The 25,333-nt window shown below is 53.8% G+C and overlaps 2 protein-coding genes across 6 annotated transcripts in view; one reads left to right on the top strand and one right to left on the bottom strand.

Moving 5' to 3' along the window:
• Positions 1-253: 253 nt before the first annotated feature.
• Positions 254-15,493, bottom strand: Eps8l1 (EPS8 like 1). 5 transcript variants are annotated; one of them, XM_040734166.1, is made up of 20 exons: positions 15,375-15,493; positions 14,637-14,681; positions 10,927-10,967; positions 10,655-10,713; positions 9,718-9,879; positions 9,323-9,472; positions 8,897-8,979; positions 8,031-8,295; positions 7,623-7,749; positions 7,339-7,427; positions 7,151-7,225; positions 6,876-7,024; positions 4,987-5,128; positions 4,868-4,896; positions 2,028-2,157; positions 1,791-1,922; positions 1,504-1,615; positions 1,194-1,368; positions 745-877; positions 254-649 (listed from the first exon to the last, which is right to left on the bottom strand). In XM_040734166.1, exons 2-20 carry the CDS (start codon positions 14,651-14,653, stop codon positions 563-565), a joined length of 2,157 nt encoding a protein of 718 aa, XP_040590100.1. In that variant the 5' UTR covers positions 14,654-14,681; positions 15,375-15,493; the 3' UTR covers positions 254-562. The 5 variants fall into 5 exon arrangements, 4 of the variants coding, with proteins under 4 accessions (XP_040590100.1, XP_012979163.1, XP_040590101.1 ...); XM_013123709.3 differs by lacking the exon at positions 15,375-15,493 and adding an exon at positions 15,263-15,336; XM_040734167.1 differs by lacking the exon at positions 15,375-15,493 and adding an exon at positions 15,073-15,182.
• A 3,670-nt stretch (positions 15,494-19,163) lies between these two features.
• Positions 19,164-25,333, top strand: part of Rdh13 (retinol dehydrogenase 13) — a 31,770-nt gene continuing 25,600 nt past the window's right edge. The window contains exon 1 of the mRNA XM_040734170.1: positions 19,164-19,437. The gene's annotated coding sequence lies outside the window, so the exon portion shown is untranslated. The remainder of the gene's footprint in view (positions 19,438-25,333) is intronic.

Here is a 25,333-nt window from a genome sequence, read left to right as displayed (position 1 = left end):
CCCAAGGGTGGGCGGAGACATAAAGCCTTTGAAATAAAAACCCAGGTCTTAAATACCAGGAGACTGGGCCGAGATCAGCGAGGAGCCAGGGAAGGGTTTTGAACAGAGGATGGTTGTAGAGGGGCTAGTGCGAGGATCGACTCGTGATTAGGAGGCAGCCTGGAGTCTCCAGGCTTAGGGAGAGAAAGCGTGGGGGTATCTCTCAGATTTCTGGCTCCTTGGTAGCTGGCAAGAGAAGGGACCGCGCGTGACATGGTCTGAAAAGGAGGCTCTTTATGTATAGCACATCACAACGCACAGTGCGCCTCTTGGGCATGTCTCTCTGGTAGTGTCTCTGTGCTCCGTCCCCTTCCCCATGCCTGTCAGTCGGAGGTCCCTCTGGAAGGTTCCGGTCAGCACTGTCAGTGCAGCCTGCCTGCCGGGGAAGCGGGGAGACCAGGCTGGGCGATCCTTCGGGACATCTCCCGTCACTGGTGATGGGGAGGAGTCTGGCGACTGTTGTCCTAGGGGGCGCTGGGAACCCCCGCCATCTCTTCCCGTTTTGCGACCGGGTCAGGAAGGATCAAATAACTTCCGTCTTGGTCTCGCCTTCCACTTTTTTCTTTTGCTTCTCCATCACGGCCTCCAGCTCTGACACTTTTTCTCTGTCCTGGAGAGCAGCGGGGCGGAAATCAAGATCTCAGTCTGTGACTCCTGGGCGACCGCCCCACCCCCTCGTCGGGCCCGAAGGACTCGCTCGCTCACCTCCAGCAGCGCGCGCTGCACGGTGACTTGGCTGTACACTCGCGCCCCTTCCTCGGGGCACACCGCCCGCAACTCTTCCTTTTGCAGCGAGAAGAGCTGTGCACCGGTCAGCACTCCGAGGGCGTCCACAGTCCTGAGCAAAGCAGCAGGGGCCGTCACAGCTTGGCCCCCATCAATCATGTCACACCTACCTATGCTTGTCCAATCAGAGTTCTCAGACAAGGAAGTGGGGGGGTGGGGGGTGTTCAGGCTCTGGAGATTTGGGGCTCCAGAAAGGGGATGGGACTTCCTTCCCTGCGGTCCCCTTTTGGAGTCTGTCACTGGGCATTGGGCGTTGCGATTGGGGCCTGCCCCATAGTTTCCACGCCCCCACCCCTGGACCAATCGGAACCCCGACTTTCGGTTCAGGTACAGGTCTCTTCAGTCTAGCCCCGGGGAGCCCCACTCACCCCGAGCTAAAGCCCTTGGTCTGCAGCCAGGCACGGACCACCGAGGCCTCAGAGCGCGGGCTGAGCTGAGGCTCCGGGGCGCGGGGTCCCGGGGCTACCCGGCTGGGACCCGAACGGCCCTGCGCCAGGCGCGCCTGCAGCTCCTCATTGACACTGAGCATCTGGGAGAATTTCTCTGCAGGAGGGAAACCGTGAAGGGAGGGGGGGAGGGGGACACGCACTCAGGGCTCTGGGGCCAGGGGGCTGGGAGCCTCTTGGGTGCCCAGGGTGGAGCCTGACAAGTAAAGACAGGGATCGCTTCACCACTCACCCTTCTCGCTGGGGTCCAAATTGTTGAGACTGTCGCAACTGTCCCAGTGGGGTCGCACCTGAGCGGGGGCTGGAGCTGGTGCGGGTGGGGCAGGAGGAGGAGTACTAGTCTCCTGGAAGGGAGTGAAGAGAGAGAGGGCCGAGGCGTCCAGCTCCTTTCCCAATAAACATCTGACCACTCCCCTTTCCCAACAGCACCCTTCGCTCCTGGTTTATTCTGCCCTCAGCCCCAGGACCTAGGATCTTGTCCCCGCGTCTCCCGAAAGAAGCAAGAATATGCTGACTTACTAGGTTTCCTGCAGGTCTTTGGCTGCGGTGCACCTGAGGTCCCGGGTGGGGTGTCAGGATGTTATAAGGTACATAGCCCTCCTGGCCCTGATGGTCCCGAACCTTCCACCATTTGCGCCTGTCATCCAGGACCTAGGTGGGGTATAAGGAAAGAATCCACGCCCTGGTTCTATACCTAGGGCTGAACTGGCCAATTTCAGGGTCTCAGAGCCCCACCCTCTCCCCCACGCCGCTAACCTCCAACACATCTCGGTGCTTGACGGACAGCTCGCTGCTGTTTCGGGCTTGGAAGTCATAATTACACAGAACCCACTTTCTGGCTCTCTCTTCTAGCTGGGACCCGGCTTCCGGGTCTGGCTCTTGATGACTAGGGGGGACAAGACGGGGAGGCGATAAGGACGTGGCCAGCCTTGCTGCTCTGGACTCTAAGGCGCAGGGGTGGGGTGAGGTGGGGTTAGAGGCAAGCAGAGGTCGGAGCAGAGGCCCAGGTTAATATGTTAATACAGACTTGACACTGGAGTCACAGCTTGAACGTACTCAGCTCATCTCCTCGCCTGGCAACCATGCAGTAAACACAATGTATTCGATAACGATTTAATTCATCATGGGGTGCTGGGGATAGAACCCAGGGCCTTGTGCATGCTAGGCCGGCACTGTCCACTGACCCACATCCCAGGTCCTCAGTGGTAGATTCTAGGCAAGTGTTTTTTTTTTTTTAATATTTTTTAATTTACATATTGTGTATACAGCCTTCTGCCTCTAGGCCAGCAGAGGGCACAAGATCTCATTCAAGGTGGTTGTGAGCCACCATGTGGTTGCTGGGAATTGAACTCAGGACCTCAGGAAGAACAGTCGGTGCTCTTAGCCGCTGAGCCATCTCTCCAGCCCTAGGCCAGTGTTTTCTGTCTGAGCCATGCCCCAGCCCTTCATGGTAGATACCAGGAAAGGGTTCTACAGCCAAGCCATGGCCACAGACCTTCCCTGGTTGGATTCTAGGCAAGCATTCCACCCTTAATATGCGTCCAACCTCTGGGCGTTGGTGGCGCACGCCTTTAATCACAGCACTCTCGAGGCAGAGGCAGGCGGATCTATGTGATTTCGAGACCAGCCTGGTCTACACAGCAAGCTCCAGGACAGACTCCAAAACAATACAGAGAAACCCTGTCTCAAAAAAAAAATGCTTCCAACCCCTCAGTGCTGGATTCACTGAGCTGTGCCCCCAGCCTTTACCGGTGGATTCTAGGCAAATGCCTGCTACTGAGCTACAGCCCTCTGTGCTATTTTATGTCTATAGATGTTTTGTCTGCAGGTAAGTCTGTGCACAACTTGTCTGCCTGGTGCCTGCAGAGACCAGAAGAGAGAGCGCTGGATCCCCGGAGACTGGAGTTACAGATGGTTGTGGGTGCTGGGAATTGAACCCTGGTCCTCTGGAAGAGCAGCCAGTGCTCTTAACGACTGAGCCATCTCTCCAGCCTCCCTTATTTTTATTTATTTTGAGGCAAGGCCTTGTTGCTTTGCCCAGGCTGGCCTTTGAAGCTCACTTTGTAGTCCAAGTAGGCCTTGACTTTGATTCTCCTGCTTCATGCTTCAGAGTAGCTGGGACCACAGACCTTACAGCACCAGAATATGGCCATTATTTCACTTTTTTTTCCAAGACAGGGTTTCACTGTTTAGTTCTGGCTGTCCTGGAACTCACTCCGTAGGCCAGGCTGGCCTTGAACTCACAGAGATCCACCTGCCTCTGCCTCCCCACTGCTGGGACCAACGGTCTCACGATTTTGCTTTCTCTAGGAAGGAACTGAGGCACAGTGTAGCAATGACCAGTGCACAAGAGGAGGGTGTGACTGAGCTGGCCTTGTCAGGGTCACTCTGAGCTGTCCTGCATGCAGCTGGATGTGTTTGAGCTCACGCCGAGTCTCGGCGCTGAGCTCTTTGCAAGCCCCTAACAGCACCAGAGAGTCCTCACCCTTCCAGGCAAAGAAATGACAGCCAGAGACGGTGAGGAAACAGTGCAGGTGCTGAGCCCAAGATTCAGAAGCAGGCAGACAGAGGAGAGGGCCCTGCAGCACCAGGCAGCCTGGGGGACGGTTAGCTCTGGCGCCCCCCAGCAAGAGAGACCTTATCCCGGATCAGGCCTACCTGTGCAAGGGAGAAGGGGTCTCTTCAGGGCCTCGGCGCCCCATGTGTGGGACCAACAGCTCCCAGTATGCCGTCCCTGCTGAGACCCTCTGCTGGGGCTCTCACCTAGACCCCCCCAATTCCTCTCCTCCAATTCTATCATTTTGTTCTCAGCCAACATCCACGCCCTCCACTCCTGACCCCTATTTCCCCCAGGATCCTAGGGTTGTGCGCCTCTCCATCACTTCCTCGCCTGGACCTGCAGCCCTCAGCTTCCACGGCTTGGTAGAACTGTAAGTTTAGGTCCCTAGTTCTTTCCTTCCCAGGGATCTAGGCAGGAGCCTGTGCCTTGATTTTCAATTTCCTCCATCCTTTTAGCCCTGCGAGCATCCATTGCAGTTTGCGCCCAGCACGTGCTTCTCAGTTAGTGGTCCAGAGTTTCCAGCACTTTCTCACGTTTCCTCAAACTTGTCCCTGAATCCTCGGAAGTCCCAACCCTGCTTTTAGGTCTCCGTTGTTTTTTTTTTTTTTTTTTTTCCTCTGACACCCAGCACTCTGTGCTCTGGGGACTCAAGCATGGTGCTCTCTCTCCCAGGTCCTAGAACACCAAACTGCACTTTTTCAATTCTTTGAGAATGCCGGGGGGGGGGGGGATCCAAGCGTTTAGACACACCCACTTTCAGCACCTGACTCTCTTAGCTTCAGCAACCTAAAGCCTCCCTTCCCTCTTCCCGTGGACCCAGAGTTCTGAGCTCCTCCCCCCTCCCTCCTGGCTCCTCCCTCACCCCCGCCCCAGCCCCGCCTCCTCACCACCTCACCCACCTGCAAAGAGCCGGGAAGGCAGAGGGGGGGAAAAACAGACGAGAAAAAAGGGGGAGGGTCGGAGTCAGCGCCGGGGGGTGACCCGGGGGCTCAGTCCTCCCAACCCCACCCCTAGGCACCCTGCAGCGCTCACTCACCCATTGACAGCGATCTGGGGGGCGCTTTGCTGCGGGAAGTTAAGAGAGCTTGGGGTCAGGCAGGCTGGACCTCAGACGTCCAGCTCACCCGTCCTGCTTGCCCGGCGGCCCTGCCTCACCTGCCGGCGCCGCTTCTCGTGTTGTAGCTGTTTTTCCACTGGGTCCTCCCAGGCGCGGCCCTGCGGGTCAGTGGCCGGAGGCTCCCAGCCGCTGTAGAATTCGGGACTGTATGGAGACGCTTCTTCCGTGGTCAGCTCCACCCTGGGGTCCGAGACACAGCCAAGCGTTAGGCCAGGCTAAGACCGGAGCGTTAGTTCGCAAATTTCTCTCTTCCTATAAACCTGGCTCTATTCTTGACATGCTTTTTTCTTTCTTTGTGTGTGTGTGTGTGTAGGTTCGAGACAAGGTTTCTCTGTGGCTTTGGAGGCTGTCCTGGAACTTGTTCTTGTAAACCAGGCTGGCCTCGAACTCACAGAGATCCTCCTGCCTCTGCCTCCCTAGTGCTGGGATTAAAGGAAAGCATCACCGCGGACTGCCTTCTTAAAATTCTTTTCTTTTTCTTTTTCCTTAAAATTCTTAATTCCGTCTTTCTCCATCTGCTTCCACCCTCTAAGCCCCACTTAGGACATTATATTTCTTTATTTAAAAGAAATTGGAAAAAAATTTATGTGTGTGATGGTTGGCTTGCATGTGTATAAAGTGTGCCTCACGCCGGGCGGTGGTGGCGCACGCCTTTAGTCCCAGCACTCGGGAGGCAGAGGCGGGCGGATCTCTGTGAATTCGAGGCCGGGCTGGACTGACAGCCTCCAAAACAATACAGAGAAGCCCTGTCTCATAAAAACAAAAACAAACAAAAAAAACAAAACAAAAAACAAAAGAAAAAAGTGTGCGTCACTTGTGTGCCTGGTGCTCCTGGGAGGCAGAAGAGGGCATCAGATCCTCAGGAACTGGAGTGACAGACAGTTGTGAACCACCATGTGGGTGCTGGGAACAAACCTAGATTCTCTGGAAGAGCTCTTTGATTTCTTATCCACATGTCAACTATGTTTCTAAACTCATGCCTTTTCCAGCCGCTGAGGCCAAATCATTTCCTATTGGGGAGGGAGGGGCGGAAGGTTGGGACAGTCTTGACAGACAGCCCTGGCTGGCCTGGGGGAGGGGGGGGAGGGTTGGGACAGTCTTGACAGACTGGCCAGCCTGGAGTTAGTTATTTAGACTACTCTGGCCTTGACCTGTAGACATTCTCCTGATCCTTATTTCCTAAGTGCTTGGTTACATAAAGCATTTATTTACTTACTGTTGTGAGTGTGTGGGTGTGGGTGAACACGTGAAAATCGGAGGGCAATTTTGTGGAGGCAATTCTCTCTGGCCACATTTACATAAGTTCTGCGATAAAACTCGCAGAAACTCATGCTTCCTGCACAGCCAATTTTTGTGACGGGGTCTCAAGCTCGATTTCTTTCGGAGGACACTCTTAAACTTCTGAACCTCCGGTCACCACCTCCCCATTTTTAAATTATTCTTATTTATTTATTTTTTTATGTGCATTGGTGTTTTGCCTGCACGTATGTCTGTGTGAGGGTGTCAGATCTTGGAGTTACAGACAGTTGTTATGTGGGTGCTGGGAATCGAACCCAGGTCCTTTGGAAGAGCCGTCAGTGCTCGTAACGGCTGAGCCATCTCTCCAGCTTCTAGCTACTTTCTAAACACTTATATCAACCACCTTGCCCTTTGATCCCCTCCCAGTCTCTCAGCTCTGTTTCTGCCCTTAAATCTCCAAGCAGATTCCCTCCCATCTCCAACCTATAGGCCTCACCTTCTGCACAAACTGTAGTCTGCCTCTAAATTCTCTAAGACCCCGCCTTTTGCTTCATCCGGGCTGTCTGGTTAGATCCGAAATCTTTCCTTCAAGTCTTTTCTCCCGTTGGATCCCGGCATTTACCCTGAGTTCCCTTCCCTCCCTCCTCAATTAATTTAGCAGCACCCCACCTCTGATTTCCCCTCTCACCCTGGGCGCGTCCAGGAGTCCCCCAACGAGGTCCACAGCGCGTTTTCACGAGGAGTGACGTTGTCGCGGAGCAGCGCCACAGCCTCCAAGGTCAGATGCGGGCGTCGCACACTGCTCGCGAACTCAGGACCCCCCGAAGTATTCACAATCTACCAGGCCAACATGGGTGAGCATGCCCAGCCACAAAGATCTTCTTGAAGTCTAATCCCAAGCCTTCCAAAACGGGGGACAGAGGGCGGAGGGGGGGACGACTGAGGGCTGGGAGCGAGTCTCACCATTTGTAGAGGTCCAAACAGAAAGTGCAGCAGCTCTGGAGAGGAGGGGTTGGCGATGTTGCCGCGCAATCGGGCCTGGGTGGAAGGCGGTCATTTAATGTTAGTGCACGTGCGCTGGACGGGTCAGAGTCACAGTGCCTTCACCGCCCCCCCCCCCCTTCGACGCCCAGCAATGGATGCGCCCTCACCAGCAGACTGAAGGCATATTTGATTTTCTGGAGCACATCTGTGTATTCAGCCTCGGTTGGTGGCTTGGCTCGCAGCGTCAGCAGGCCCTCTGTGAGCGGGGAAGCAGGTGAGGTGACGGGGACAACCGAACAGAGTTAGGTAGATAATAGTTCCCAAGGAGTCAACACCCAAACTGATGGCCCGACGAAGGCCGAGCTGGCTGGTGGTGGGAGGCTCCAGGGAGAGAGGTGATGTGGGCATCATCCAGGAAGGCATAGTCTCGGTTAGACAGGGACGCCCTTACCTCCGGCTGCTCGGCGGCGCGTCCTGCGGCCGCGCTCGCGGTGCTCCAAAACCCGGGCAGCCTCTGCTGACTTCTGCAACCTGGATACGAAGCTCTCCACGTCGTCGAACACGTGGTTCAGGATATCCTGCCGCACGCAAAGATGCCCCTGAGTCTCACACTAGGTCCAGGTCTCCAGATCCACCTCCGACGTCAGGCCACGCCCGTAACTGGAGCCGCGAGTGGTGGTCTGGACCCAAAGACTCTAGCCACACTTCTAGAACTAAGCCCCACCCGCGAGCTTGCACCTTGACAGTCACACCAAGAGGTGCCACGCTCCTGAATCTCTCCCTCCCCCATCCCCAGTCTGACTTGGTTGTCGTGGCAATCCTTTTCCGCCCCAAACTGGTGCCCGTCACGCATGCTCACCACATCCCGCTCGGCCTGCAGACCCGCCAGCTCGGGACCCCGCGGGCCCAGGTCCGGGGAGGTCGGGTTAGCGTTGCTCGCGCTGGTGCGAGCTGGGCCGGATCTCCCCGCTTCTTCCGTCTCTGAGATTGGTTCCACCTGGGGTCGCCCGCGTCCCGCGGACGGTTCCACGGTGCTGATGACCGCACGGACCGAGGGGCGACGCTGTAAGGGCGGGGTCTCCGCAGCTGGAGAGGCGCCACGCTGCAGCTCCTCCTGCGTTGCCCTGCGTAGTGAGAAGGGGGAAACTGAGGCTGGGCCAACCAAAGGGACCGGGGAGAGATAGAGAGGGGGTCAAACGCAGGCTGGGAGTTTCATAGTGAGGAACTGGGTATGGAGATGGAGGAACCAAAAGACAGGTTCAAGTCTGGAGAGTGGGGTCACCTTGTCTGGGAGGTACCTGACCAAGGCTAACTTGTGACCGCATCCAATGCTCTAGGTTGTTCATATCAAGACCATTTCTTTTTCTTTTTTTTTTTCTTTTGGTTTTACGAGACAGGGTTTCTCTGTATTGTTTTGGAGGCTGTCGGTCCAGCCCGGCCTCGAACTCACAGAGACTTTCTTTTTTTTTTTTTAAGATTTTATTTATTATGTATACAGCACTTCATGTATCCCTGCAGGCCAGAAGAGGGCACCAGATCTCATTATGAGATGGTTGTGAGCCAGCATGTGGTTGCTGGGAATTGAACTCAGGACCTCTGCAAGAGCAGCCAGGGCTCTTAACCTCTGAGCCATCTCTCCAGCCCCCAAGCCCATTTCTTAGTTGAGGAGAATGAGGCCCATAGACGGGAGAATGTTTTCCAGAGAGTTCTGCATCTCCCTCTCACCTGAGCGCTGCCGCCCTGCGTTCCCCGCGTCCAGAGCGGTAGTTCTGCAGAGCCCCTTGGATGTCCTCGCGGATCAGCTCCGCCTGTCAATCATACTGTTAGACCTCTCCTCTGGCGCCCCACCCGCTGACCTGTCTCCCCGTTCTTAGCGCCCCACTTCCTGCTGTCTTGGACGAACGCCGCGGACCCTCATCTTGGTTTTACCCGCCTCCCAGACCATCCTTCCCAGGCTTTTCTCAAGGTCTCAGTATCTCAGCCTCTCGCCTGCGTCTTCTTCCCATCCTTACGTTCAGGCTTAATCCAGAGTTCAACCTGTCCTCAAACCCGACTCCCTCCTAGGCTGGTTTTCCTAAGCCGTGCCAGCCACAGGCCCCGCCCCCAAACATAGAAGCCCCGCCTCTGCCGCATGGAGCCACGCCCACTCACCCCGAGGAGCAGGCCCTGGAAGAAATGGACGTCTGGTTGCGCACGCTCTGGCTCTTGGCACACCAGGAGCAGCAGCGAGCGGCTCCGGCCGCGGGGCATCACCGCGTCGCAGCGTACGATGGCGTCAAGAGGATATGACTCTAGCTCCTCCTGCGGGATGGGACCGAGAGGTGACCGGAGACATAAACTCCTGATACCACTACGTCAGTGCCCAGGAGCCGGGACAAGGCAACTGGAAGAGTTTTGGGGCCTAGAAAGAACACCCTGTTTAATAGCCAAGGTTCCAAAAGACAGCTTGCCAAAATCCCCAGGAGGAAGGACTCTTAGGAGCCACGAGTCACACTCAGATCCCCGCCCCCGTCGTTCTTTCTACCCCCCCCCCCCCCCTGGCGCACCTTGGAGACCGGGTCAAGCAGAGTGACATGGCCAGGGGACACTCTCAGTAGCATCTCCTGTGCCCAGACGCGTCCCTGGCTGTCCATGACGGCCAACTTTCTGGAAGCATCTTCCACCGTGTGCACGCCATCCTCCTCCCCCAAGCAGAAGGTGACCAGGTGCTGGCAGGGGACAGAGGAAGCGGTGAGTCTCCGGCAATGGCGGGCTGGTGCTGGGTGGGCTAAGGGCCTCAGGAGGTGGACTTCCAGCTCCGTCTAACTGCATCTCTCCCAGGATGCTTGTCTCCGACCCCTGAGTCCAGACCTCAGTCCTCCCCCGTTAGAACGAGGACTCCAGCCTTCTTTATTCAAACCCAAGAGACGTCAAACAAAACAAAATAGAAACCCAGCTTCCAAGGCACCAGGGCTCCTTCAGTGGCCAGCGCTGGGTAGATTTCCTTCTTTTTTTTTGGTTTTTACGAGACAGGGGTTCTCTGTATTGTTTTGGAGGCTGTCGGTCCAGCCCAGCCTGGAACTCACAGAGATCCGCCTGCCTCTGCCTCCCGGGTGCTGGGATTCAAGGCATGCGCCACCACGGCCCGGCTAGATTTCCTTCTAATCCGGCGTCTTCTCACTAAGACGAAGGTCCCTCGAGGGCTGAGTTTTCCTAGAGTCTCTCTCTCTCTCTCTTGGTTTTTAGTTTTTGGGAGACAAGCTTTCTGTGTAGCCCTGGCTGTCCTAGAACTCACTCTGTAGACCAGGCTGGCCTTGAACCCTGAGATCTGCCTGCCTCTGCCTCCCTAGTGCTGGGATTAAAGGCATGTGCCGCCACCGCCGCCGCCACCACCACCTCTGGGCCCTAGAGTCCTTTGTGCTCGAGGGACCATGTGTTTTCTAAAGCCCTGTCACGCTGGGCCCACGTCTCCCCAAGAGGTGTCTAAGGCAAACTCAGACTCACGTTGACATGATACTGGGATACGTCAGCCATAACCACGGTGGAGTAACGTTTCCTTTGTTCTGAGGGCAAGGAGGGGGAAAGTGCATCCAGGAGTCAGACTTCAGCCTTGTTCCTTAGATCCAGACCCCAGCCTCCTCCCTCAGGTCCAGGAGTCTCCTCCCTCAGACCCAGGAATCCAGCCGCTACCCTCCTCCCTCAGACTCAAGACTATAAACCGCATTCTCTCTTCTCCCAAGACCTTTCTTCTTGGTCTCCTTCACCCTCCAGCTCACCATAGATAGACTTTGCACTTGGTTTGGGTGCAGCTTCAGGCCTGGAAAAGAAAATAATAATAATAATAATAAGGGCTTAAAGCAGCGCTCCTCACCTTCCTGATGCTGTGACCCCTTAACACGGTTCCTCACGTTGTGGTGACCTCCAGTTACAAACCTGCTACTTCACAACCGTGATTTTGCTGCTGTTGTGAATGGGAATGTGAGTATCTGATACGCAAGCTATCTGGTATTCCACCCCCATGAAAGAGTCATTTGACCCCCCAAAGGGGCCGTGACCCATAGGTTGAGGACCGCTGGTGACAGAGCCTTCAGGAACGCATCAAGAAGGGTAGTGGGGAGCCATGGGAAGTATGAGCGGGTGTGAGTAGGACAGCGGTATTTGAAGAGACGGTGTGATGTGCTAATGTGTGGGGGCGGAGGCTCTGTCTGCCTGTCTGTCCGTCTCTCCCTGAGATGGGGTCTCTCTATGTACCCCTGATAGAATTCACTGTGAAGACGAGACCTCGAACTCATAGAGATCGTCCTGCCTCTGCCTCCCCAGTGCTGGAATTATGCTCAGCTTCCCTTTTTTTTTCATTAAGAATGCTTTTGTGGGGGCTGGAGAGATGGCTCAGAGGTTAAGAGCACTGACTATTCTTCCAGAGGTCCTGAGTTCAATTCCCAGCAACCACATGGTGGCTCACAACCATCTACAATGAGATCTGATGCCTTCTCCTGGTGTATAAGCATGTGCACACATAGAAAACTGTATGCACAATAAATAAATCTTTTTTAAAAAAGAATGCTTTTGTGATTTTGAGATAGGGTCTTGAAATCACTATGTAGCTGAGGATGGTCTTGAACTTCCGTTCTTGCTGCCTGTACTGCCAATGTGCTGGGAATCCAGGCATACACTACAATACCCAGCTCTGGGTTCAAATTCACGGGACAGGTAGGGATGGAGAGTTGGCTCAGAGGTTGAGAGAATTTGTGGCCTTTCTAGAAGACCCTAGGCAACCAGGGCTACATACCGAAACCCCTACACACACACACACACACACACACACACACACACACACACACACACACACACACACACACACAGAGACAGACACACACAGAGAAAGACACAGAGACATACCCACAGAGACAGAGAGACACAGAGAAAGACACCGACATACACAAAGAGAGACACACAGACACACGCACAGAGACAGAGAGACACACAAGACTCACACAGACACACACAGAGACAGAGAGACACAGATACACACACAGACAGACAGACACAGAGAAAGACACAGAGAGACACACAGGCACACACGCACACAAGGAGACAAAGATACACAGAGACAGAAACACAGAGACTCATAAAGAGACAGGACAGACAGACACACAGAGACATACATAGAGATAGAAAGAGACAGACAGACAGACACAGAAAGATACATACACACACACACACTCACACAGACAGATAGGCAGAGGGAAGGACAGAGAGACATATACAACTAAAAAAAGACGGATGCCTAATTCTGGCTGTCAACTTGACCACATCTGGAGTCAACACAAATTTGGGCATGCCTATGAGGGATTTTCTCAGGTGGATCATCTGAGGTGGGGAGACCCATCCTAACCCTGAATCCCACACAGAAGGACGCGGAAGTAGGAAACTTCTGCTTTTTGCCTGCTTTCCCTCACTCTCTCTGACAGGCTTGTCTGTCCTGTCACTGAGGTATTCCTTCACTGGTGTTAGAACACGCTTCTTTGGGATTATATTGTAGAGCAAAGACCAACAGCTCTCTAGGAATTCCTGGGGACTCCAGCACCAGACTGGGACTGCTCACACATCCAGCCTTGGAAACTGAACCCCGACTGGATTCTTGGCCCTACTGTCATGAGATCCAGACCACAGAATGTAAGCCAGTCCGGTAAGGTGTGTGTGTGGTGTGTGTGTGTGTGTGAGTGTGTGTGGTGTGTCCCTATCCACTCCACCAGTCCTGCCCCTCTGGAGAACATTGACTAACACAGAGATGAAGAGCAGAGTCTGTCATGCCAGAGATTTCTATACATTTGAGGCCAGCCTGGGCTACATAGTGAGACCCTGCCTTGAAATTAAAAAAACAAAACAAAACCAAAAAACCAAGAGCAAGACCCTGTAAACCGAATAAACAACAGAAAGCAAAACAAAACAAAAAACCCAATTAACACAAACAAATAGGACCTCAGGTCTAGAGAGATGGTTGAGCAGTTAAGAACAAGCTCTTCCAGAGGACCCAAGTTCAGTTCCCAACACACAACTGCCTTCAGCTCCAACTCCAGGAGATGGCAACGCTCTCTTCCGACCTCTGCAGGCACTACACTCATGTGCACAAACACACAGACAGACGGACACACACACACACACACCTAAATAAAAATAAGCATTAAAAAAACCCTGACAAGACCCTGGTAAGGGGACTTAATCTTTCCGACCTCAGTTTCCCTTCCTGTAACATATTACAGCGTCTACCTGGTGTGGTTGTTGTATAAATTCAACCCAGTAGGTGAAGTATTTTTGGGTCTCAGTAATAATTAATAATCTTATCGTGGTCAGGGTTTAGCACACAGTGGTTACTCAGTAAATGGAAATTGAGGGCTGGAGAGATGGCTCAGCTGTGAAAGGCTAGGCTCACAACCAAAAATAGATGGGAACTGATACAATGACTTTGAGTAGCCAGAGTAGGCTTGGGATTATCCCCGCCCCCCCCCGCCATGGTTCAGGTCTTCCCACGGAAGTCATTCCCTGTTTCTGTGTGTCCTCAGTCTTCTCCTAAAATTACCACTTGCCGTAATTCTCTTTTGTTGAGACACAGTCATATGTAGCCCAGGCTGGCCCCAAAGCTGAGGATGACCTCGAACTCCTGATATTCCTGCCTTTACATCCTCAGTACTGGAAATACAGACATAATCCTCTAGACTGGTTAATTTATTTAGATGTTTTGAAACAGTCTCACTACGGATCCCTTCGCTGGCCCGGAACTTGCTATGTAGATCAGGCTGGCCTTGAACTTGCAGAGCTCTGCCTGCCTCTGCCTCTGCCTCTGCCCGTTGAGTGCTGGGATTAATGTTGTGCCCGGGGTGTGGATTAGACTCCCGTGTTTCACACATGCTAGGCAAGCACTGTCCTTGCTCAGCCACATCCCCACTCCCTGTCATTTCTTAAATTCCCGTTTCTATCAGAATAGCAGCGGGTCAGAGCTAGGCAGCCAGGTCTAGTGAGACTCCTGCCTTTTACCCTGATCCTGCTTGTGGCCTTTGGTGGCCGCTGAGCCGGAGAACTCACTGGCTTAGTTTCTATCCCTCTTTCTCTTCCTGCCCACTCTCTCCAGGAGATTTGAGTCTCCACTGTCTGAGGGGAACAGTGACAGTTCCTAAAGACACGCGTGCCTGCTGTGGGGACGGCCCAACAGCCGGCTGAGTCCTGCCAACTCTCAAAATACGTCCCCATTCCCTCTTATGGAGGGGGAGGGGCTGGGTTCCAGGAGGTGGCATGCCTCCGCAGAGCCACCCCGTGGCACAGTATGCCTATTTCCAACCGAAGCCCTTCTGCCTGTGTCTGACCACAGGCTGGGCAGGGAGGGGGAACATTCTTCCTGAATGTCTAGAGCCGGGGTTGTAGAAACAGGATCGGCAGGTGTGGGGGAAGGGTGGAGGGGGCGAGGGCTGGCGGGGCAGGGGCTGCTTACCCCGAGGTGGTGTTCATGGTGACAGCTCTGTCCACCTGGAGGTGCCTTGAGAGATGGCGAAGGCATGAGTGACTGACTTGGCTCAGTTGACCCTGGCTCAACCCTCCTCCCTCAGACCAAGCTGTCCAGGCCCTAGCCTGGCTCCTTTAGACCCAGGAGTTAAGACTTGATCATTTTCCCTCACCCAGGGGCCAGACGCTGGCCCTCTTTCCTTAGGAGGCTCCACCCTCTTCCTTCAGACCCTTTAGTCCATACCTCAGCGCTCCGTTTCTTTCTTACACCCAGATTTCCAAGTCCCAGCTGTTTCCCCTCACACCCAGGGGGTCAGAGAGAACATTGTCCCTCAGATACAAGGGTCTAGACCCCAGACCTCCTTGTTCAGACCCAGGGGTCCAGGGAGACCTCATCTTTCAGATGCAAGAATCTAGCCACCAACCTTCCTTGCTGAGATCTGGGGGTGCAGCAGGCACCTTATCCCTCATATGTAAGAGCCTAGACCTCAGCTCCCCTCCCTGAGACCCAGGGACCAAGCTCGGCTCCCTCAGACCCAGGGGTCCAGGCTCCAGCTCTCCTCCCTCAGACCCAGGGGTCCAGCCCTCCTTCACTCTGGGGTCTGGCCTCCTCACCTGGCTGCTGCTTCTGTCTGGCTCGCAGCCTTCAGCTCTCCCTCCCTTGTATTCTAGACTCCGCCTCTGCCTCCTCCCAGGCCTGGTGGCACCGGCATACCTGAGCTCTCACCTGGCAATGCTCGCCTGAGGTGGCTCAGGGGCGGGGCTGGCTGGCACACGGTCTCAAGTGCGGGGGCTGGGTTGGCCGTCGGGGATCCCGGAAATTATGTGTGTCCGTTGTAACAACAGAATCATAACAACAACAATTTGCTGTCACACTTGTTCACACACCTGAGTGAAAAGCTCCCCCCTTAAGTATGTCTGTGAGTCCTTGGGCGGCGGCGCTGGGGGTGGGGTGGGGTAGGGGTTGGATTTCCTATTGACGACTAAGGAAGCTAAGGTGTGGAGTGGTTGGGTCACTTGTTCATGCAGCTCTGTCACGGACTGTGTGTGTGTAACAGGACACCAAACGCTGACTGTGTCTCCCGGGCCAGCATGTGTCGTGGCTCCCGGGACACCTAGCTACAATCGCCTTTTCCCTGGCTCCAGACTCCACCTCCCCTCCTCAGTCTTCTTGGGAAGTTTTCCCTCAGTCATCCCCCGTGGAGCTAGGGTGAAGACTTACCTCATGTGGCCCTTTAATACAGTTCCTCTTGCTGAGGACACCTCCCCCCCCACTGTAAAACTGTTTCGTTGTTACTTCATAACTGCAATTTTGTTTCTGCTATGAATCACGGTGTAAATATTTGATTTGCAATCCCGAAAGGGGTCACCGCTCACAGGTGGAGAACTGCTCACAAAGCCGGATGTGGCGGCTCACTCCTGTAACACGGGCTTGGAGGCTGAGGCAGGAGGACTGGGTTGAGTTTGAGGCCAGCCTGGGCTATGTAGTAAGTTCAAGGCCAGCCTGGGCTATAGTGTGAGACCTTGTCCCGGGATGTTCAGTCAGTACAGTGCTTGCCTGGAACACATGACGGGTGATAGATACACACACGTGTGACCCAGTACTTAGAAGTTGGGGGCCGGAGGACTATGAGTTGAAGGGCATCCTCGGCTACACAGTGAGTCTGAGGCCAGCCTGGGCTACAGTGGGCTCAAACGACAATGATAAGAACAACAAAACCCAAGCCCGAACAGAAAGCCCAGCGTACCTGGCACATCCCCGATGAACACACACAGCTTCCTGAGGTATTTTGTGGAAATTCTTCCCCCATGTCGGGGTCCTCAGTGACGAAGCTGTAGGCATCATTTCTTCCCCAAACCCATGATGAGTGGTGTGTCTTTACTGAGACGAGGAACCTGAGGCCAAGTATATTCAGATATTAGGCCAACACCATTTTTTATTATCATTTTTTATTTTAATTTTAAATAGCTTGTTTTACATGTCAATCCCAGTTCCCTCTCCCTCCCCTCCTCCCGCACTCCCCTTCCCCCCCACCCTCCCACCCTATTGCCAAATCCTTCCACATAGGGGATATCTAGAGTCTGTCATTTCACTCTGGGTAGGGTCCAGGCACTCCCCTAAGAGTCCAGGCTGAGAGCGCATCCCTCTTTGTGCTATAGGCACACGATGACTGTTTGTATTCCAGGGATAGACACTGATCCACAGCTCAGGGCCCCATAGGTTGCCCAGGCCTTCTCACTGACACTCACATTTGGGGGGTCCAGATCAGTCCCATGCTGGCCTCCCCACTGTCAGTCTGGGATCCAAGAGCTCTCCCCTGTTCAGATCAGCTGTCTCTGCTGGTTTTGCCAGCCCAATCTTTGCCAATTTGCTCATCACTCCTCTCTCTCTGTCACTGGGTTCCTTGGGTTCAGTTCAGTGATTAATTGTGTGTTTGCCTTTGCTTCCATCAGTCACAGGATGAAGGCTCCCGGATGGTTATAGACATCAAGTTCATTATCAGGAATGGGCATTCGAGGTGGTCTCTCCACTATTGCTTAGCTTGCCAATTGGTGTTATCCCTTTAGATCACTCGAGGTCACTCTGGCGCCTGATCTGTCTTCTAACCTATGATTCCCTCTTCCCCTTATTCTACCCCCACCCACTCAACTTCCTGTTCCCCATGACCAACTCTCTTCCTCTTCATCCCCCTCTCTTCTTCCCAGCTCCCACTCCCCCCCCCCACCCCTCGCCGTGTTCCCCATCCATTCACAGGATCTTGTCTCAATCCTCTTCTCTTGGGTACTATGCATATATGCATATCTTTTAGGTTCTTTCCTGTTTCCCAGACTCTCTGTCAGTGGAAGTGCAGACTGGCACTATCCTGATCCATGTCTAAAATCCATATATTAGTGAGTACATACCATGCCAACACCATTTATAATAGCCAAGTTGTGGAGTCAGCTTGGGCGCCTAGAATGGTTGAATGGATAAGGAAAATGTGGTACACACACGATGGAGTACTACTGTCCAGCCACAAAGAAGAAACGGCATCATGCCGTTTGTGGAACTAGAGACGACTGTTACGTAATAAAAATGTGTTTCTCCTTATCAGCTTGTGCACAGTGTGTGTGTGTGTGTGTGTGTGTGTGTGTGTGTGTGTAGGTGTACATGTGAAGGTCAGAGAACACTTGTATAGTCAGCTCTCTCCTCTGTGTGGGTAGCTTCTGGGGCTTGATATCAGGGTGTCAGGCAAGCTTTATTTGTTAGGTCATAAACAAAATATCACCACATTTCCCCTTTTTTGTCTATTGTAAAGAAGGCCGTAGCTAATATGAGAAAAACTATGGAATGAGTACAATAACCATATACAACATCTACAGGCAGTAAGTCCCTCAGCAATGTCTAGTCCATTTGCATTTGGCAAATTCAGAGAAAATACTCCATGATCCGTCCTGTCTTGGCAAGTGCCAAGGAGAAACTTGTCTATGTTGGCTGCCAGTTAGGGGATGGAGACAGATGAGGGGCCAGCTCCTTGCCTCTCCCCTTCTACATTCTGTGATTCCCAGATGTCTCACCCACCCACCGTCATTTCTTACCCAAATCCTGTAGGAGCCTGACAAGGCTCTCCCTGCTGTGTTCTGTCCCCCCAGTGTCACCCAAATTCAGGGACTCTGAAGGACCCAAGATGGGACTGTTATTCGCCTGGTCAAAATCCACATTTGGGTTTCTGGATTCTTCTCCCGTAAAAACTGGTGCCTTTCAGATCTGACCTTACTTCTCTCTCCTCTGCTGTCATCACGGCTTGGGCACATAGTTTCTCTCACTGTTCCTTGAACTCTAAATCCCAACCTACCACAGGGGCTTTGCTGGGGCTGACTCCTGTGTCTGAGGGAGGAGGGCTGGGGATGACTCTTGGGTCTGAGGGAGCAGGGCTGGCTGACTCCTTGGTCTGAGGGAGGAGGTTGGGGCCTGGACTCCTGTGTCTGAGGGAGGAGGCTGGGGTCTGGACTCCTGGGTCTGGGGAGGAGGACTGGGGCCTGGGGGGAGGAGGGTTGGGGCTGACTCCTGGGTCTGAGGGAGGAGGTTGGGGCTTGGACTCCTGGGTCTGAGGGAGGAGGCGAGGGTTGACTTCTGTGTCTGAGGGAGGAGGGATGGAGTCTGAGGGAGGAGGGCTGGGGCTGACTCCTGGGTCTGGGGGAGGAGGTTGGGGCTGACTCCTGGGTCTGAGGGAGGAGGGCTGAGCCTTGCTTCTCTGTGAGGAGTGGAGGAGGAGTGTCTACCCACTGTCCACCCCACCCTCCCGTCCTGCCCACCACTTCTCCTGCTTGTGTGCCGTCCAGGCAACATTGAAACCCGACTCTCCACCCTCATTCCAGAGCAGAGAGTTTTTTTCCTCCTTTCTGTGCGGCAGAGGAAACCCCTCCCTCTCTCTAAAATGTAGCTTTGGCTCCCAAACTCAAGCGAGGCTCCCACCCCTAGCCTGCCTGACCCAGACAACCCAGGGTGGAGGCTGCAAATGTCTGGAAACTCACCTGAGGAATCTCTCCCTGAAGAAGCCCCCCGCCCCCCCCCAGTGCCTGGCCATCGGGGCCGTGGAGGGCATCCGGTGAAGCTGACAATCCCTGAGTCCTGTTTCCGTCACCACCCTGGCTCACTGTGGTTCCGGAGGTGGAATTTCCCTCTTTCGAGTTGGGATTCTAGGGTCTCCATGTGCTGACCCTTGACACTTTCATGGTCCCTGACTTCTCTGCTCTCACTCAGACCCCTCCCAAGAGACCCTGCCATGGGAGAAAAGCCATGTTCATAGGTAAGGGGAGCTAGGGCTGGCTATCGGGAAGGGTGGGGCCATGGTTATCAGAGGCATATGACTGCTCGGACACAAGAGGACTTGGTCATTCAGTCCACGGCAGCCAGCTGCCCACAGGCCTGTAATTCTGAGGCTGAGGCAGGAGGATTGAAAATTCACGGTCTGCCAAGGGCCTGGACAACTTAAACTTGTCTTAAGATAAAAGGTAAAGGGATAGAGGACAGATGGGAAGGGAAGTGAATGGGATCAGATACATGATGTGAAAAACACATAGAAAAATTAATTTTATTAACAAAATAAAAAGATAAAAAGTAAATGGGTTACTAAGAGCATGACAGAGCAGAGTACCTGCATAGAACCCCCCAGTGAGGGGTTGGGGTTGGCTCAGTGTTAGAGCCTCTGCCTAGAATCCCCCAGTGAGGGGCTGGGGGTGTGGCTCAGTGGTGGAGCCCCTGCCTAGAATTCCCCAGTGAGGCAGTAAGGGTGTGGCTCAGTGGTAGAGCCTCTGCCTAGAATCCCCCAGTGAGGGGCTGGGGGTGTGGCTCAGTGGTGGAGCCCCTGCCTAGAATTCCCCAGTGAGGGAGGGGCTGGGGTGTGGTTTAGTGTTAGAGCCCCTGCTTAGCATTCCCCCAGTGAGGGGCTGGGGACCGGCTAAGTAGTAGAGTCTGCTGGGGGACCTGGGATATATTTTCTCTCTTTTTAATGATTTGTTTTTATTACTTTTAATAATGTGTTTGTATTTGGGTCTCTGTGTGAGTGTGTGCAGGCAACTAAGGAAGTCACAGGTGTCCGATTTCCCAGGATCTGGAGTTGCAGGTGATTGTGAGGTACCCAAAGTGGATGTAGGAATTCAACTCTGGTCTTGGGAAGAACTTTTGTACGCTCTTAACCTCTGAGCCATCTGTCCGGCTCCTGGATTCTACTCTCAGTATCACATATGCATAAAGGCCCTGACTTCTAATGTTTGGCTTACCCTTTCCCTCAACAGGAAACTCTTATTGAGGAAATGCACTCGGTCTAAATACCACAGTCTTAGTTTATGGTGTGTACGTGAATGGAGGTGACAGAGGCATTGTGTCCTGTGCCCAGAGAAAGTGCTTAATGTATCCGTGAGGGGTTATGAGTATGAGAGGATCAGAAGTCTTCTCTGGTTAACCGAATGGCTTACTGTTCTGGTTTCCTTCTGTTGCTATGACAACTCCCTGAAGCAGCTTAGGGGAGGAAGGATTGCTTTTAACTTACAGGTTGCCTTAGTCCGTCCTTCTTTGAGGAAAGTCATGACAGGAACTTGAAGTCAGGCTTGCTGTGGGCACTGCCTTCTCGTGCACAAACCCACATACAGATACACAGACAGATAGGATTTTAGCGTGTGTGTGTGTGTGTGTGTGTGTGTGTGTGTGTGTCCTTGCGGGAATACTATGGCATGCATACACATGGAAATCTGACGTCGGCTCGTGGGAGTGAGTTCTGTCCTTCCGTCATGTGGGTTCCTGGGATTGAACTCTGGTCATCAGGCTTGGTGGAGACTCCTTCACACGCCACGACATCTGACAGGCCTCAGGTGGGAGTAGAACTTCAAACTGAGGCTGTGCTTGGCGGCCCGTGCCTGTTATCCCAGCACCAGGGAGGTTGAGACGGGAAGATTGCTATACATTAAAGGCCAGTCTGAGCTACACAGAGAGCCCCAGACTCAAAACACATAACAACAACAACAACGACACAGGAACTACTGTGTAGCAGTTGGTAGATTGCTTGCCTAGCATTCCTGATGACCCAGGTTCAATTCCCAGCACCGTATTTATCGGGCATGGTGGGCACACCTGTAATCACAGAACTCAGGAGCTGGAGGCAGGAGAATCAAAAATATAACGCCACCCGTAGCTTCCCATCCACATTCGAGGCTAGCCTGGGCTTCGTGAGGCCACTAAAGGTCGAGCCTGATGGTATGAATGGGTCTGGACCCCAGGACTCTCTCAAGTGGAAGGGATAACTGATTCCTGAAAATTGTCCTTTGACCTCCACACAGACGTAGTGGTACGCATCACGAATTCATGAACCGAACTGGAGAGACGGCTCAGTGGGTCAAGGCGCTTGCCACAAGCCTGGCAACCTGAATTAGTTCCCCGGAATCCATGGCGGAAGGACAGAGCCAATTTCCCTGAAAGTGGTGCTCTGAGCATCATGTGCAGTGTGCCACACACACAATACTCTCTCTCTCTCTCTCTCTCTCTCTCTCACACACACACACACACACACTAAAACAACAACAACAACAACCTGGTGAGAAGTAACCGTAACGACAGCCATACATGAGGCACACACCCCTTCTCACAGTGGGAGGAGAGGAAACTCTCAGGGCAGAGGTGAGGCAGTGGTGTGAGGAGAGGCAGGCAGGGCCAGTCGTCTCTCTGGGGTGGGTAAGGTGTCGCCTGAGGGTTGACCTGGATTTTTAGGAATGTGCCGAGGATTTTGAGCTGGGGAAGGCAGTCCCTGAGGAGGCCGGTGGATGAGGTCTCCGGAGGCATGGCCGTGGCTGTGAGAGATGAGTTGGCAGCTGCCACGGTGAAGGTGGTCATTCTGGGCACAGTTGTGACTGAGGGGCTCACGTGGACTTTGGTCCCTGTGTCTGGGGCTGTAGCTCAGCGGTAGAGCGATGCTTTGGAAGCCACCAGCTCGGGGCTGGGGTTGTGGTTAAGCGATAAAACACTTGCTTGGAATCTGACAGCGAGGGGCTGGGGACAAGTCGCAGGGGTTGAGCATCTGCTTAGAACCCACCAGCGAGGGGTTGAGGCCATGGCTGGGCTGTAGAGAGCCTGCCTGGCACTGGAAGGCTGTGAGTTCTGTTGCTAGCACTAAAAAAGGACCGACTTCTGTCTGTGGTCCACGTTACCACTAAAGGGCACGTGGATGTCCGTGGTCTGAGCTGCCGCCCGAAACCATGTGGATGTCCGTGGGTTGGGCTGCCGATGGAGGCCGAGTTGGTGTCCGTGGCCCATGTTGCCCCAGAGGCCACGTTGATGTCTGTGGCCTGTGCTGCCACGGGAGACCACGTGGAGGTCTGTGGTCCGTGCTTTCACCAGAAACCATGTGGAAGTCCGTGGTCCACGACTATAAAGAGCAAGGAAGCTTCTTTTGCAGTGTATTGATGACTTCAGACTCATAGTTGAGACGGAAAGACAGGCAAGGCTTCTGTGACAACCTTTCTCTCCCTCTTGCCCTCACCTAACTCCCCAAAGACAGGAAGGAACCACAGAAAAACTGTGACAGCGGAAGTGCAGCCCTTCACAGCTGATGGGTTCTGGTGGGGGCCGTGAAATCTGTTTCCTTTGAGGGTCTGGCCACTGGGGGTTTGGCCATGACCCACTGAGTATATGGGCAACCCAAATTGGACTTGTGCGGGTTTCTTTGTTTGTGTTGGGGGGGTGTTACACGGGTGAGGGGCTGGGCCTGGGAGGACTGGGAAGTGAGTGTGATTGGGGTGCATTATGTGAAATTCCCAAATAATCAACAACAATATTATGTTGGTAGAAAAAAAGTTCATTAAAAAACACCACAGAAGCCCGGCGTTGGTGGCGCACGCCTTTAATCCCAGCACTCGGGAGGCAGAGGCAGGCAGATCTCTGTGAGTTCGAGGCCAGCCTGGTCTACAGAGTGAGTTCCCAGACAGCCTCCAAAACAATACAGAGAAACCCTGTCTCAAAAAACCAAAAAAAAAAAAAAAAAAAAAGAAAAAGAAAACAAAAAAACCCAACAGAATTTCATGTATGTATACAGCGTATTTGTATTTTATTTATTTATTATTTTTAGATAAATTCTTACTATGTTACTATGGCTGTCCTGGAACTCACACATGGGTCACCGCCATGCTTTGTGTCTCTTGATCTTATCCATCCCCACTCCAACTGGGTCCAGGACCCACCAACCTGTCTCCTTCCCGAGTTCAAGTCTTCTTATTTTATTACTGTTAGCAGTCCCTTGAGTTCCATTAGCGCTGACCACGTGCAAATGTTGCTTAAGCCAGGCAGGCCTGGTGGTAGCATTTGGAGGCCGTGGGCAGGTGTTTCAGTGCAAACTCAAGGCCAGGCTAGACCGAGCAACACAAGGAATTCTAGGCTAGTCTGGACCACGGAGTGAGCCCCGTGTGGTGCCTGGGTTCCTCACAGAGCTTTGGAGAGCAGGGTTCCCCAGAGTTAGTTCCTGAGGGCAGTAGCCCGAGAGGGGGCAGGGAGGGACACCCTGGATGCTTGACTGGTGCTTGGTGACTGCCAGAACCGGCCTGGCTGGCAGAGGGAGGTGGAGGAGCAGGTTGGTGGCGGGGACTGTTTGTTATTTGGGAGGGACAGAAGGTGAGGCTGTCCCGGCAGCCCCTGACTGAAACTGGGAGAGTTGGCCTTCCAAGAGGCCGGTGGCAGTGGGGGTGGCCCGACCCCAGTGTGGGTTGGAGCAAGTGTGAGGTTTTCTTTTTGAGCTCCTGACTTTCAGTTTCTTCCTCTCTAAAATGGGTGTGGTTCCTGGTACCTGCCTCTGCAGCAGCAGCCATGGGCCAGGAGGGCCTCCCTGTATGACTGATAAAACAGGTCAACAGCTTTGTGTCACGGTTAAGTAAGTGCTGGGCCAGTCAACGAGGAAAAATAGTTCAGTGACCAAGATGACAGGAAGTGACACGAACGAGAAGGTTCTGTGACCAGCAGTTCTGTATTCTGGTAGCTGCTTTAATGGCTCCAGCCTCAGTTTCCCCTCCTGTTCTAAGTTCCTTCCCTCCCCTCCCCTCCCTTCTCTTTCCCTCCCCTCCCTCTCCTCCCCTCCCTTCCCTCCTCTCCCCTCCCTTTCCCTCCCCTCCCTCCCCCTTCCCCCTCCCCTTCCTCCCTCCTCCCCCTCCCCTTCCTCCCCTCCTTTTCCTTCTCTCCCCTCCCTCCCCCTCCTCCTCCCCCTCTCCTCTCTCCTCTCCCCTCCCCTCCTCTTCCCTCCCCTCCCTTCCCTCCTCTCCCCTCCCTTTCCCTCCCCTCCCTCCCCTCCTTTTTCCTTCCCTCCCCTCCCTCCCCTTCCCCCTCCCCTTCCTCCCTCCTCCCCCTCCCCTTCCTCCCCTCCTTTTTCCTTCTCTCCCCTCCCTCCCCCTCCTCCTCCCCCTCTCCTCTCTCCTCTCCCCTCCCCTCCCTCCTCTCCTTTTTCCTTCTCTCCCCTCCCTCCCCCTCCTCCCCCATTCTCCTCTCCCCTCTCCTCCTCTCCCCCCTCTCCCCTACTTTCCCCTCCCCTCCTTTGCCTCCCTTCCCCTTCCCTTCCCTCTCATTCTTGGGAGACAGTCCCTAGCCCAGATTGACGTCCAATTTGCTGCGTAGCTGAGAATGACATTGGACCACGTTGGGGTTTGTTCTGGTTTGGGGCCCAAGGCCATAACCAGTGTTAGTTCACACAGCAGCTGCCCCGCTGGGGTCCTGAAGACACCACTTTCTCGTGGTCACCCACGGGTTCTAGGTCTTAGACTCTTTTCATCACTCTTCCCCAGTGACGTCTGAGTCTCATGAGGAGGTCCTGTGACACAGGCGTCCAGGCCAGGGATGAGCATCTGTAGTCTCTTCCTTCACACCCTGACCCGTTCTGAGTCACCCACTACTGCACATAGGAGCTTCTCTGACGAAGGCTGAGAGACGTCTTCTGTGTCTCCATATCTGCTCTGGACCTTGTTTTTTTTTTTTTTTTTCAGCTATTGCTTAAGATGTCCCTTCACCAAATGTTTATTAAGCATCTATTCTCTGTCGGGCATTGTGGTCTGTCCCACGGACAGAGCTAAGAACGAAACAGCCCAGAGTGGCCCCCCTGGACCTCAGTGCTGGTGAGAGGCGCAGCACCAGCACATTTAGAAGGTTCCAGATTTTATCACGCTATCAGAATGACACAA

Source organism: Mesocricetus auratus, unplaced genomic scaffold (genome assembly GCF_017639785.1).
Source record: "Mesocricetus auratus isolate SY011 unplaced genomic scaffold, BCM_Maur_2.0 Super-Scaffold_100037, whole genome shotgun sequence".
NCBI classification, from domain to species: domain Eukaryota; kingdom Metazoa; phylum Chordata; class Mammalia; order Rodentia; family Cricetidae; genus Mesocricetus; species Mesocricetus auratus.
The sequence above is the reverse complement of the archived record's forward strand: the minus strand, read 5'-3'. Positions and strand labels throughout refer to the sequence as shown.